The sequence below is a fragment of the Chelmon rostratus genome, chromosome 20 (assembly GCF_017976325.1).
Source record: "Chelmon rostratus isolate fCheRos1 chromosome 20, fCheRos1.pri, whole genome shotgun sequence".
Lineage (NCBI taxonomy): Eukaryota > Metazoa > Chordata > Actinopteri > Chaetodontiformes > Chaetodontidae > Chelmon > Chelmon rostratus.
The window spans coordinates 14,473,650-14,488,677 of record NC_055677.1 but is presented as its reverse complement, the minus strand read 5'-3'; the positions used below and the strand labels follow the sequence as shown (position 1 = coordinate 14,488,677).

The following is a 15,028-nucleotide window of genomic DNA, read 5'->3' as shown; positions in this document are numbered from 1 at the left end:
CCTTAAAAGATTAATCATGATTAATGTGGGAGGTGTTTATGCTCCCTGCTTTTTCTGGAAAACAGGAGAGCGACAAGGATCACTCCTCTTAATACTTGGAAAGTATCAACATACACATCCTTCATACACACAGATGGGAGATATTTACAGCTCAGTTATTAGATTAGAGCAGGCTAAGTGTTACCATTTAGAGTTGACAGCTGGTGTTTGTGTGTGTGGGTGTGTGTGTGATGTGTCTGCTCACATTTTGTGACTGTATAAGCAGATATTTGCACACATGCAAATGTTATTTAGCTGCAATGTAAGATTCTGATTATTTTTTCCCTAAACATGTAAATATGTGATGAAAGTGAATCCCCAGTGTGAGCTTTAACTAGATATTAGGAATGATTAAATCCGTGACTCTGTTGATGATGTCATCACCAGGCTGTAGATGACGCAGCCCGTCGCCGTGGGCAGGAGGTGAGGCCTTCAGAAGAGGAAGTGAGGCGTGTGGAGGAGGAGAGGATCCAGGTGCTGAACAACATGGAGGAGGTGGAGCAAAAGATCAAAGAGCTGGACAACCAAGTGGAGGAATCTGCCCGAGAGGTAAAGCGAAGAGGTGCAGAGAGGGACGATGACAGACAGACACAGCAGCAAAAATGTCAACTCACAGTTCAATGTTAAGGCTAGAAGTCCTTTTAAAAGGAGAAGTGAAGAATTCTGTGTCTTTGGTCATTATTAGGTAGTGTTATGTACAGGTTTTTATAAAAGTAAAGATAAACCAGGAATCACTTCTGCTCAGAAAAAGAACTTACAATAAAAGACTCAGGATCACTATGAACGGCTCTCTCACTGGTGTGCACTTGTCCAAGGTGGAGGTTGAGCGAGCTCTGGTGGAGGCTGAGATGGAGTCGGAGGCAGCTGCTCTCCAGCAGGAAAAAGATGCTCTGGAAGCACTGCACAACAAGATGGCCGACCTAGAGACCAAGTCCCAGCAGGAAAAAGACAAGGTATTTAACAGGATATGCTTCATTGTACATTAATGAGAGTGAGAGGGAAGCCTCTCAGAGATTCATAATGGCTGACACGGAGATCGAGAGCCTGTTATCACACTGGTGGGTTAAAAAGACGAGAGGACTCTTGAAATGCAGAGGGCATTAATCCACAGACTGAAACCAAGAGGTTTGATGATGCATCTTCTCCAAATTGGTTGAATTCCTTTCCTGAGGGGCTGGTAAGTGATATTGGTATCTGGAAGAGGGAGAAGCATACTGCAGTGTTTCAAAACCCTTCTCACCATTCAGTATCTCCCTCAAACATGTACACTAAACATAGGTCATAACCGACAACAGGCTTTCCCCTTCCAAGATGTGTGTGTACATGGGGTATTGAAAGTACATATGCTGCTCTGAGACTCTCATATATTTAGGGGTCATGTGACTAACCGGTAGGTGTTAATTCTTCTCATGCTGTCTCTGCTCCAAATATATATCTGTTAATACTACCCAGGGTATAGCGGTCACCAAGTGATCCTATCATACACACCCTCCTACGGGAGGACGGTGGGTGTGTGTGTGTGTGTGTGTGTGTGTCTTCTACCAATATATGCCATCATTTGCAGAATGGTGTAAGTGGATAGACAGACATTTGTTGTGTTATGTGTGTGTTTGTGTGCACGTGATTTGGAAGCTTCTCTGTTGGAGTTGTAGCCTGATGATGAGCTTTCCGTGGGCCCCCACAGTTAGAAACCATACACGATGAAACCACATCATGATACTGAGAGTGAGTAAGGCGGAAGGAAAGAGAGACACACACAGTCCGAAAGATAAGTACTGCCCTGAGTGTTCAAAACTCAGAGGAAGAAGAGGTGGAGTGTAGTTGAGTGCTTGTACAGATTTTGGGTACCTGTAGACTGTATGTTGTGGTATTTATAGAGAATACCATTAATCTACTGAACCATTCCTTCTCACCCATGCTCACAATAATTTCCATTCAAAACGAACAGAGGACACTAGGCAGGCGAAGGAACTCGTGACACTACTCATACTACCTTCATGCCTCCATCTCTACTCGATTCCTCTCCAGTTCACCATCCCTTTTCGTAGATTTTTTTCTCCAGCTTTCCCTCTTCCCCCACTCCCTCTAGGCTAATCTTGCTGACCTGGTTGCCGTAGTGACTAACTGTGGCTCCCCAGTCCCACTAACGCTGCCATCCTCTCTCTGTCTTGTGTTTGTGTGTGTGCGCGCGTGTACATCCCTTTGTTCGTATGTACACATGAACCACTGTGTACATGCATGTGTGGGCGTGTATGTGTGTCTGTGTCTGTGTACATGTGTGTATGTCAGGCGTGTGAGTTGCTGCAGGCAGAAAGGGGCAGAGTAGAGAGGTTGGCTCAGATTGTGTGTGAGCAGCGCTCCCAGCTGGACAGCTGCCCTGAGGCCACCAAGGAGCCCCTGCAGGAGCAGCTGGCCAGGGTCAGTACACACACACACACTTGCACCTCGCAAACACATGCACAGGAAGATGCAGTATGCACTTAAGTGTGTAAACCAGTGGATCCATGCAGACAAAACTCAACACGTAGACAAGCATAGAGGCAAGAATGCCTCAGTGTAACTGGGAACTGCAACAGCTGTGCACGCACGCACTGATAGAAGAAAACCAGAACAAAAAGTGCGTTGACACTCAAAAAACATGTGGACAGGTGTTCGCATGAACAGAGTCACATAGAAAGAGACATGTGATGCTTGCATACTTGGACTTGCATGTGAACACGCACACCTTTTCTTTCCTGGGCTAACTTGCTCTCCATCCCATAGCCACCATTGATCTTTACCTGATTTATGTTCTCTCTCTTGCTCTGTGTTTTTCTATGCCTGCACATCTCTTTATTTCATGTGAAGGGTTGAGCCTGTAAGAGAATCCCAAGAGTTTGGCTTTAAGACCTGTTTGGCTGGTATAGAATACACTGACATTTGCGTATGGGTTCTAAGGTGTCACCCTTTGTGTTTGACACATAACCATGTCCATCCATTCATCCATTAGCTGTACTCACTTTTCCTTCAGAGAGCCACAGGGGGATTGAGCCGTGGGATACACCCTGGACAAGTCACCAGCCAGACACATAGAGACAGACAACTATTCTCGTTCACACCTACGGGCATTTTAGAGACACTAAGATTAACCTAACCTGCATGGGTTTTCTCTCCAGTTTCCTCCCACATAACAATATGTTGATTTCTTGACAAGACAACACTTTTAAATCATCTTTTCTGGGGGAATGCTTGCAGTATGCAAGATGTTGCATGTTTACTCAGATGTTGGTTATGTTTTGGTGCAGTAGTCTGCATGACTGTTAAGTGTTGACGAAACATCAGGGATCTGTGTGTCCGGTTTGCTTTGTCGGTGTCAGCGTTTTGTGGGATGAGAAAGTGCCTTTCGATACAAAACTGCTTGCATATTTCTGAGTTTTTACAATGTGGTCCACATGTCACCATACTGGGGAGACGATTCTCAGAACTTTCAGATAGGTAATTCTCAAATCAGATCAAGGGCTTTAAGGTTCTTATGTGTCAGGCTGTTGCATGTACACACACAGACACACAAACACACACACACACACACACACACACATATTAATATTACTGCTTCAGTACTACTCCAGAGTCCACTGTAATCTTAAGATTTTATTAAATCGATGTATTTGCATGCATTTAACTGCAATCCATTCCTTTTGTATATTGTCAGTACAAATCCTTTATACTTGTATCCTGGTATTTTTTTACCTTTGTGCCTGTATCTTGCATATTGCTATAAAAATATGTGTACTTACTTTTGTCCTGTATGCATGCATTCCTTTGTCCTGCCTGTTCGCCTGTGCATTATTTCTTGTGTGCCTGTGTGTGTGTGTTTGTGTGTCAGGACTGTGAGGTGCTCGAGACGGAGACAAAGCGTTTTGAGGACCTGGAGTTCCAGCAACTGGAGCGAGAGAGCAGGCAGGACGAGGAGAAGGAGACCCACACACAGCAGCTTCTCAGGGAGATCGCAGACTACCAGCGCAGCACCGTCACTCGCAAGGTCTGTTTGTGTGGTATATGAATGAAACGCGTGGGATTATACACAGTATAATATCACAATGTTGTATCTGTGTTTGCACTTCTTATATTGTTTCATTTTTCTGAATCTCACTGCTGGTTGTAATATTTCACTCTTTCATTTTTCTTTGTTGCTTCACCTTCAGGAGCGACTTTTAACTCTAAAGAAGCAGGCAGCACAGATTACCCAGCAGGCTCAGCGAGAGAAGGAGAGCTTCTTGAAGGAGAGGAGCAACCTCGAAGCAATGCTGCAAAGGGTACAAGGATATCCATGGCTGCATGTGTACGCATGTGACCATCCTTGCTTCTGTGTATGGATGGGAAGCAAAGCCCATCGTTGTTTTTTTAACGTTGTTTTTCATTTCCGTTGTTTCATTTTCTGTCTGTTAGGAGAAAGAAAACCTCACCACTCTGGAAAGAAAATATGCTGACCTCACTGGTGGCCGGTGTTTCACTCTAAAGGAGGTAGGTTTGATTGACAGCTGTCGGGCAAGAACGTGAGAACCCTCCCTCTCTTTAAACTCCTTAAGACTCTTAAAGTGGGCTGGACCCTCATAGTTCTTAATCATTGGGGTTTACTTCTCTGCTTGGTAGGATTCAGCCTCTTTGGCTGATGTGTGTCGAACTCTTAGCGATTGCTGGCGTGACACCACTTCAGCCACAATTTCTCCTCCTCCAGTCAACTTGTGCGCCCTCTCATCCCTCCTTTCTTCTATTTTTCTCAAGAATGCTGAGGTACTTTTGCCTTGTTCTACTAATATATTCCTTTCTGTTTCCTATTTGTCCAGATAGTCTGTTTTCAATCCATCTTATCCTTCCCTCCTGTCCTTCGTGCCTCTTTTCCTCTTAGGTTTCTTGTTGCAAATGCCAGGAAAGTTAAGCTTAATTGCACAGCTTATACTCACGTATTAATACTGAGGTACCCATGTAAGAACGTCTGTTGTCTTGTGTACTCTACTCAATGAATGTTAACAGTGCAGTGTTTAAGTAACTTGTTTATAAGTGAAGGCTTTTTTTTTTTGCTTTGAAACTGCTAAAATCACCATCAGATTCTGCATCATTCTAACAACTAATTGTCAAGTTTGTCGTAACATCTTAATATGGCTGACTCACTTCTTGCTGTGCCTCACTCGATCTCTCACCCCCACATTTCTCCACATGGTACTTTCCAGGGCTATGTCACAGTCAGTGAAATCAATGAGCTTTACTCACAACTTGGGGGGGACCCTAAACCCGCCCCTCACCCCACTCCAGCCAATGCCTCTCCTGAGTCCACGGTAAACCCCTCCCCTGACGACGACACCCCCAAACAACCAGAGGATGAGGTGTGTGTAGTGGCGTTAAGGGCTCGCTTGTGCAAGTTTCACATTTAAACGGGTGTAAATAATGAAAAGTATGTGTGAGAGAAATAGAGAGAGTGTGGTCATTTTCCCCGATTTCCCTCCTTACTTTTGGGTTTCAGTTTCCTTACAATGTTCCTTTCTTCTTTTCAAAGCCCTGTCATTCTTCCTCACCTGCCGACTGTCACTCTTCTTCCTCCTCTTCCTCCTCGTCCCATCTAAATCCCCGCCCCCTCCCCAAAACGCCCTCTGTGCATTGGCCAGAGAACATGGTGTCATATCGAGACCCCTCTCCCCTCCCCGACTCTCCCCCACCTCCCCTACCTGCCAAAACACACCGTCACCGACACAGGCAGGTAACGTGTGTGTGTGTGTGTTTCTGTTTTTGTGTGCGTTTCAGCAACCGTTGGTTTGTCTGTTTTTATGTGACAAACACATTGTATAGAAACCAGATACAGATTTTACACAATTTCTTTGATTGTTTGACATGATTATTATAATTCATAATTATTCAGGTAAATTCAGTTATAGTATGAATAAATCAGTATTTATTCATATGGCAGTCAATCTAAAAGAAAAGGCAAATTAATCAGTGTGTATTTAAGAAGAGCTTTATGCATTGTTGTTTGCCACAGTGTCTTTTTTGATAATGAACAAGAAAAAAAGTATAGAAGACGAAGTGAAAGTAGGAAATTTGAAATCCCACTCAAAGGGACAAGTCTTTGCATTTTCCTCAAAGAAGTGGGAGAGTGTTGTATGACCTAAAAATGACCTAAAATCGGCTCGATTACATCGATAATGAATTAAGCGTGTGCGTCCCCTCCCTCTGTTGTGGTGTGCGCGTGTTTGATCAGCATTTCCGCTTGCTGGAAGAGAGGAAGAGGTCTGAGAGAGAAGGTGGCTCCCATCTAAGTGACACATTGCCCAGGAAGAAAACCACGCCCACCATGACCCCGCAGTTCATGTGTGCAACGCTGGGACGCAGCTTCCCTAACAAGGTACACACAGTAGATGACATGTACTCATAAATGACACAAATCTGTACTGATAAGTTCTGTACACAAATAAGTTCTGTGTACATTTGTAACGTATGTGTAATTTTGCAGTTTTCTGAAGTACTAAAAACAAAGAAGTAAAAGGATTTGGTATTTTGTTCATGGTTTACAGTCCCATCAGCCCCTGGTGCAGAGCACAAGCTGTGGCAGCATTCTTCCAAGAATCCTCTCCTTATCCAACAAGGAGACTGAATCTCGACGTCTGCATAAAGGTACAAATGAACACGCTCACGCAGTATCTGGGTTGTAATAAAAATACACCTTATATGGTCACATCTATCCTGTGAGAGAGGCTGCGTGTGGGTGTGCACATCATTGTGTTTTGTTGGATTACAATGTTTCTCACTTGTTTATCTGGCAGTGGAGATAGTGCAGGAATGTAAGTGGAGGAGGGCTGTTCCATCAACTGCTGTAGAGTTGTTTGTGTGTTCTTCAGAGGTGCATGTTTAAGTATGAACAAGTGGAAACTTGGTACATTACTTGGCAACAGTGTTGTTACACTAAGTCAACTTGCTGCCACAAACGTTAATCAGCCATTTCCCATCATTAACAAAATCTGCTTTTCACTCACTGTAGACTACTTTTACCCTCTGTTTGGGTGTTTGCTGACATGCTTAAAGGACGTTGTGTCTTTTCTCCATGTTGGCATGTATACGGTCATTGAATGAAAATGTTTTATGTGCAGACTAACCACAAGCATCAACCAGTTTTGATCTTTGATGGATAACTGTTTCATGGCTGCACTGACAGATAACCAGAAAAAGAAAATAAAATTAGTATTCTGAGTATTGTGTGCCTTGTGTTGTAATAGTGCTGCTGTTTTTCTGGACACTGGCACGTGTATCTGGTCCCTCAGTCCCTTTGGTCCCTTGATCTGGCTCATCAGATGGGTGGGTCTGCTGCATGGGGCAGATGGTATCAGAGTTTTTTCGTGCGTTTCTTCCTGTACCCACAGGCTGAGTTAGTCTCTCTTTTAAGAGTCTGCACCGTAATTTTTGTCTGCATGCCCTCTTCTGCTTCTGTGGACATCTTATGACCGCCTGAACTACTTTTGGGACTCGCACTGCCTGTAAAGTCGACTACTTGGTTTTTAACACAAGTGTGGATTTTTTTTTCCACCGAACATAGTAAGAGTGTTTCACAGTGGCGGGGCTTTGTGATCCAAATCTGAAGCCACCTGGGCAAACTGTTGTCCCAGATGGAGCAACACAGACAGGTACTATACAAGTGTGCTCGCATGCATAAGAAAAGTTAGGAACATAAGCCATGACTGAAACTGTTTTCTCTTTCTTTTTGTGTGAATCCAGGTCAGCCTGGCTCCCGAGCAGCTTCCCAGACCAACGTCTACCTCGATGCTTTTGGGTACCGTGACAACCAGGCCTTTGACACAATGAGTGTGGATAGCACCGACTCCATTGAAACCAGCATCTCTGCTTGCTCACCTGACAATGTATCCAGGTAAGTGATTGTGTCAGTGGCATGTGTTTTTGACGTAAGTGTAAATTATGTGAAGAAGGTGCTGATGAACATTACTCAGTGCTACTTCATCACCTTAAAAAAAAAAAGGACTGATGAAAAAAGTGAATGACTGACCGTTTAAAGAGTTGAAATATGACAAGGGACAGACAGTTGAAAACTGAAACAAATGTCCTTTTGTGCTCATAATATGAAACACTGACTGTAGGAAGGGGATGTGGGGGGTGGGAGGACAAAGAGAGTAGAAAGTGAGTTAATGTAAAAAGTGTGTGGTGGAGGTTTCCCGCCTTTCATGGTCCCTCCTTGGAGAATAAGATGTGTAGAACTGTGTGTGTGTTATATGAGTTAAGGGGAACTGTTGATTAGTGTTGCAAGGGTCAGGTTACAGAAGACGTGTGTGTTTGTGTGTGTGTGTGTGTGTGTGTGTCTGTGTGTCTGTGTGTCTGTGTGTCTGTGTGCATGTGTGTCTGTGTGTTTATACTCAACCCCCTCAGGTTCAGATGAACTGAGTAAACTAGTGTGAGTGTGGAGGTACGTTTGGGGGTCCACTCCCTGTCCGGACTGAAACCATGTGTGCTTGCTTCCCTTCTCCCCTTGTTCCCATGGTTGCATCTGTCTTTTGTCTCCCCTCCTCTTGTTTCTCTGAATGGTATGGTCTTGTTTCTGCAGCTAGATTTTGCACAGTCCCAAACCATTTGCAGATTGACCTCTCTGCAGTGTACATTTTCCTGGAACAGGCTGCCTCTGTGATCCTCGCTATGGATCCAGTTGGGTTGTGTACCGGCTCAGATTTCATTGGAAGAGATGCGTGGTGGAACCTGGACCAGTGCTGGATAAAAGCAGTTTTATGATAGAACTGGATTTTCTTCTGTCATCTTATTAGCGATGTGTCCTGTTTTTTGGATATACAAGAAAGAGATACAAGAAATCCACATGCTTGAATAAATAGATTTGAAGTGGGCTGGTCTTCACTGAATATGAGTGCGATTCCTTCTCACCGATTGAGGTAAGAGATGAGGGTGTGAGGAAGAGAGGAAAGGATGGATGTGTCAGTAAGGTTGGAGCTAGGCTGGATGAACGTTTATGTGAGTAATGTAAGTGTGATGTAAGTTTAGTTGGAGTCTAAATGCAAGTAGTAGTGTAAAATATATTTTATGTCATATGGCATGTTGATTCATCTCTTCCTGGTGTCTGTCTGGGGTTTTTATGATTGAATGGGAAAAGCATCTGCACACTCAAATCTGTGCAAAAATCTATTAATAAGTAACTTTCTGTTGGGTTTTTATAATGAAAATGAATGGTGATGAGCATGTTAACCTGTAAAACTATTGTGGAAATTGGCTGCAATCAGTTAAAACGATGGCAGGAATTTAGCTTGAGAGCTGAGGTGGTTTTACATGAAACTTGCAAATGGTTTTGAAAAAGAGAGAGCGGGAAATCATTTTCTATCTTTTCATCCACTCCCTCCCAATCCTTCACTCTTTTCGATTACTCAGGGTACCCTACCTCTCGCTCTCTCGCCCTCCCTTCCTTCCTGATTTGTTTAGACTGAGTCTAATGTGTACCATTCATCTTAACAATGTTGTGACATCATCACAGATCAACACTGGGTATCCATTTCCTTCTGGCTCCGGATAAGAGGGAATGTGTGTGCACGTTTGCATGGCAGAGGGAGAGAATGAGGGAGAGAGAGAGAGAAAATAACTGTTTAACAAGACAAACAATGTACACACAGATCCTTTCCCTGTGATGTCAGTCAAGAATGCAGATCATGTGTAGACCATCTGGGAGACCTGAAGCTGGACTGGGCCTGCTTTTCTAAACCAAGGACAGGCAGTGACACAGCAGAGAGTCAGTTAGTCCTACACAGAGACAGAGAGGGGGGAAAGAGAGATGGTCTGATCCTAAGATTGGCTTCCTTTCCCAATGCATTTCCTCTTTGATTTAGCGCACATACACACACACACACAGTGTATAATGAGGAGTATCCCCAGGAGAGTGTAGCCTTTTCGTAGGAATGCTAAACAGAACACTTTAAGCCATGACCATGTGCATGTCTTCTCTGTGTACACTTGACACACTTGAGAGGCACGTTCTCAAACATGGATTATGCTTGGTCTTAAATTAAGGCTGTACTCCACCATCTCAGGAATAACTCTAGGTTTAAAGCTAGCTCTTGGTTTAAAGCTTTGTATGCTTGTACTGCACATCTACTACTGGGGCACTGACCTGGAGATCACAGCTGAAAAACATGTAGAAAAGCCTGAGTGGATTCAGTTTGTCATGCTTGGTGCTAGTGCAGGAGGTTTAATTGATTTACTTGATTTAATTGCACTTTCAGTGTATTTTAGGATCAGCCCCATGACCGTTGATATGGTGTTTGTTTCCCATGACTGTGTGCCAAATGGTTCATTGTGCACACTGGTTTGTGTTTGTTTGTGCTGTGTGTGTGTGCTGCAGTGCCAGTACTTCAAATGTGGCCAAGCTGGAGGAGATGGAGCGTCTGCTGAGAGAAGCCCAGGCAGAGAAGAGAAGCCTCCTCGAACACAAGGTCACGACCGGATAAAATCATAATCACAATGCTTTCGTCCTTTTTGCTTTGATTGTGGCCAAATGTGTAAAAGCATAAGTGATGTCAATGATGATCCCATTTCTATGAGTGCGTATTTTTGTGGTTTAAAGCTTTGCAATGATTTAAACGAATTCCTCAGGAGCGAGAGATGGACATACGAAAGCAGGCGCTGGAGGAGGAGCGGAAAAGAAGGGAGGAGCTGGAGAAGAGGCTACAGGAGGAGACGAGCAGACGGCAGAAACTCATCGAGCGCGAGGTGAAACTGCGAGAAAAACAGAGGGCACAGGTAGGAAGCACTGACAGCTTTCTCTCAGCTGTTTAATTTTTACCTTTGAACTTGATGTCACCTTCATGGGGAATTAATCTTTTGCTTGTTTGTCGAAGCATTCCATCTTGTTTCTGTAGCATACTTCCCTCTTTCTGCATGCTTTCAATCATGTTAGTGTTGGCAGTTCTCAGTATGAGCTTCATCCATCATCTTTTGTTCTCTTGCCTGGACCATAAACTGTCGGCGGCAGAAGAAAGAATCATTAATCTGTCCGAACATGTGATATACATCTGCGCGATTATATAAACACAGAAATTATAAAAACATTCTCTCTGCAGTCCCGACCGCTGACGCGGTACCTGCCGGTGCGAAAGGACGACTTTGACCTGCGGGCTCACATTGAGTCGGCGGGCCACAGCACAGACACGTGCTTCCACTTGTCCATCTCTGAAAAGACCTGCCGTGGCTACTTGGTCAAAATGGGAGGCAAAATCAAAACCTGGAAGAAACGCTGGTTCGTCTTTGACCGCAACCGACGCACGCTCTCCTACTATGCAGGTAGGGCAGAAGATAACTGCCACAAAAAGATGCAAATGCACTGATACAAATACACAGCCTCCACAAAGATATATTTTCACTTCATTTCAAATATAAATCAATAAACATAGATAAAAGAGAAGATGCTACAGTACATTTACACACATTTGTATTTATAGCTACGGTTCTGTCTTCTGCAGATAAGCATGAAGCCAAGCTGAAAGGAGTCATCTACTTCCAAGCTATTGAAGAAGTGTATTATGATCACTTGAAGAATGCACACAAGGTATGTGTTCACGTGTACATGCTGGATGTGGCTACAAAAGTAAGCAACTCATGCCTTCAGAAGTATGATTATCTTCTAATTTAATATCCTAATTTTTAAAATTCTCCTTCCTGTCTCCCCTTCCTTCCCGGCTCCCCTTCAGAGCCCAAACCCCTCCCTGACCTTCAGTGTTAAGACTCATGACAGAGTCTACTACATGGTGGCCCCCTCTCCTGAGGCCATGAGGATCTGGATGGATGTGATCGTCACGGGTGCTGAGGGATACACCCAGTTCATGGTGTAGTGAAGGGTCAGGATTGGCCAACGTGCTTCGACTCTTCGTGGCTTTAAATACTAGTTTTCTTTCTCTTCTTTCAAGATTTGCAAGATGCCTCAAGAAGCTTTTTACAAAGGATTTTTATCCTTTTATTAGAAAGCTCAGTTTGAGCTGTATTTGATGTCATTAGCAACAACTCGAAATACATGACAGTGAATCAGTAGTTGGATTTAAGAATGCTAAGTGCCTAAACAATTTTAGCATGTCAACTTGTGGTTCACTTTGCAGTGGGTTTAACCAATAAATCATTTTTAATCATTTTAGACCGTTTTCTGTCTACAGAATAAACTGCATATTAATTTAGTGGTTTAATTTCATGCATCGTTACTGTGGCATTCTCAGGTTGTAACTGTGTGCGTGGGTGTGCATGCATGCATGCATGCATCCTATGATCATGTGTGAATTTATACACACACATGTTCAAGAAGTGCCTGTTTTGTGTGCATACTCAATGTACATGTCAATTTGCTGTGAGCTTGATTGTAGCTCCAAGGTGCTATTCGGCTACATGGTGAATGACACTAATAAGCCAAGTCACACCCCTCATGTAAAACATTTAACCTGGGGTGTAATTACACACTCCACACAGTGATTATCAATCATTTTTAGAATGGATTACTGTTCTGGGTTTACAATAGTGTCACCACAGGCTCAGAGATGAAGCTCAAACAACTGTTAAAACATAATTAGGTTCAGGCGACTTGTTATTTTCCAATATAAGGAGGAAGAATAATGACTAACGGCACAAATTTGTGATATTTGTACATTTTGTTTCTAAGTTGTAGTTAGTTTTTTGAAATAGTTATGACAATTACTGTCCATTATCAACTCAAGCCTGTTGTTTGTGCCTTTTTTTAATCTTTTTTTTTTGTGTGTGTGTGTGACAGTATTTTGACATGCGTATTATCTATATTTTTAAGAGCTACATATCTATATACTAAATACCAAAACTGTCTGTCTGTGTTGAGAAAACACACACATATTGAAATGTGGTCCAGAATGGTTTTGTGAGAAAGAGCCCTCATAGGATTAAGCTGTTTTTAAGGTGTCAGGAGAAAAAAAATCTATGGTACATGCACTCACTTAAGAGGCCTTTAGTCATGAAAACTGACTGATTGTTGTGCTGCTTTGGTCCACTAGCTTTCATTGCATTGCTTGTATTACCACTAAATCAATGTTTTAGTTAAACCAACTATCACTAAAGCTGCTTTTATATTGTATATCATACATCATACTATGTCTGAGTAATTCAGTCCACTGATCAGTGCATTTATCATCTTGCCTCTTGGCATTGTTTTTTTGTTTTATTGACCAAAGTACATGTTAATGTGGTATAATGTATATGTGGTTTCTTTGCTTTGACTTCTTTCTGTTCAGAACAATAAGATCAACAGTTTATTTGTTTTTACATGACAAGCACATGGTTATTTTCCACCAACTAAAGGAGCTGTTACAGTGCAAGCTTCCATGATCTTAGCTTTTTGATATATATATAATTTTTTATCTTGTTCCTACTGTATTTATGCCATTACCAGTGCATGTACCTTAATTTTGTATTTCCATATGAATAATAAAAATGCTATATTTTATCTTTATAATGTCCATGTTTTGAGAAGTCACTTTCTGTGAGAGCACAATGCCACATTGGCAGGAACAAGCTTGTTGAACACTACATTATGTCACATGCTCTAAAACCACCAGGCTCAGGTGTGTCCAGTGTGTCTCTCACACCAGATGACAGGCGACTTTTTTGAGTAACAAAAGCTCAAAACAAATTAAAATCACTAGAAGTTCTCAAAGAAGAAAGCAACATTTAGCAAAAATTAATACTTGTAGTACGTGTAGTTTGTACAGCCCCTTGTTATTGTAAATTGACTGTCATACAGGTGCAACTGTCCAGCTACTTAGAGTTCGTAACTTGGAGATGGAGCACCGCCATGTGGCAGGAGTCGGTACTGTCAGACAGCAACTTCAGGAGCCGCCTCTTGTCACATTGCATAGCTGCCATAGTATAGCAATATAAGCTGTGCTGGGATCAAACAAATACAAGTGAAAGGAACACTGCTGAAATGCGTGTTATCCCTCCTGTGATTGGGTGGACTCATCCTGGCTGTTAAATCCCGTCATACCTTGCAATTGTAAATAAATTTAACTAAAGTTTTGCGAGCAACAAAGAACAACGAAAACACACATAAACCAGTACATAATATCACAATAAGCCGTACACCTACCACGCTTACATAACTGATTTTATTACTGCCCTCATACAGGTTAATTAATGACAAACCTGGTGTGTCTTCTGAGGTTTGCTGCTGTCACATTCCTTCTGGGGGCTCTGAATAGCTCACATTTTACCCAGAATGCACTCCGAGCTCAAACTAGGTCTCAGATGCGATCAAATTGGCAAGCAAGCGTTTGTTGCAACTTTTCACAGCGCAGGTACTAAGTACATAGGTCACTGAGTGCAGCTATTGCACAGTAAAAGGATAAACATGTACATACACCCGTACTTAAGTTTATACTACAATGTGGCCCTATATTAAGCACGTGGTTCATCTCAGCAGTGCTGTTTTTATGGTTCAAGACGAGAACTATATAACCTTATAATAAATAAGCTTTATCATCTGTTTTTGACATCTGACTTTGATTAAGTTTTTTCAATAATATTGATATTGCAGATAAAGTGACGATTCTGTAAACTGCCACATTTTGGATATGTCAGTTTATAAAGACATAAAGATACAAAAAATGCATTGCAATGTATGTGTGACCCTTTATATGAATGCTTTTATTTATATTTATTATGCTTTTATTTATCTATATGAAATGTAGCCACCAAACCAAAAGTGTTTTTAGTTTAAGCTAAACATGCAATTAACCACATTTTTTATTCCCCAAATCTCATCCAAAAGCTGCTTGTTTGGGTGTCAGAGTTTATGTTTTCCAGCTGGGATGAGGTTGAGTTTCAGAGTATAAAGGGTAAAAGTTTACACCTTTTTTCCTCTCAGTGAAAACTAAATTCCTTGTTCTTATCACACTCTTATACCATGTGTTTTCATTCAGGAGTGCTCTGTGGATTGTATGACAGAGGCTAATAACAA

General features: G+C 42.3%; 1 protein-coding gene across 4 annotated transcripts in view; it reads left to right on the top strand.

The window, feature by feature from the left end:
* The window catches only part of phldb2b (pleckstrin homology-like domain, family B, member 2b), a 39,903-nt gene extending 26,374 nt beyond the window's left edge, over positions 1-13,529 (top strand). For 2 of the 4 annotated variants that reach the window (XM_041961264.1, XM_041961267.1), the window contains 15 exons: positions 427-588; positions 855-992; positions 2,329-2,457; positions 3,905-4,060; positions 4,224-4,334; positions 4,468-4,542; positions 5,250-5,402; positions 6,272-6,415; positions 6,585-6,684; positions 7,780-7,930; positions 10,409-10,499; positions 10,660-10,806; positions 11,127-11,346; positions 11,526-11,611; positions 11,754-13,529. In XM_041961264.1, the coding sequence (XP_041817198.1) occupies positions 427-588; positions 855-992; positions 2,329-2,457; positions 3,905-4,060; positions 4,224-4,334; positions 4,468-4,542; positions 5,250-5,402; positions 6,272-6,415; positions 6,585-6,684; positions 7,780-7,930; positions 10,409-10,499; positions 10,660-10,806; positions 11,127-11,346; positions 11,526-11,611; positions 11,754-11,894 (2,004 nt within the window). In that variant the 3' untranslated portion in view covers positions 11,895-13,529. The remainder of the gene's footprint in view (positions 1-426; positions 589-854; positions 993-2,328; positions 2,458-3,904; positions 4,061-4,223; positions 4,335-4,467; positions 4,543-5,249; positions 5,403-6,271; positions 6,416-6,584; positions 6,685-7,779; positions 7,931-10,408; positions 10,500-10,659; positions 10,807-11,126; positions 11,347-11,525; positions 11,612-11,753) is intronic. The other 2 variants (XM_041961265.1, XM_041961266.1) reach the window with 2 other exon arrangements.
* Positions 13,530-15,028: the final 1,499 nt, after the last annotated feature.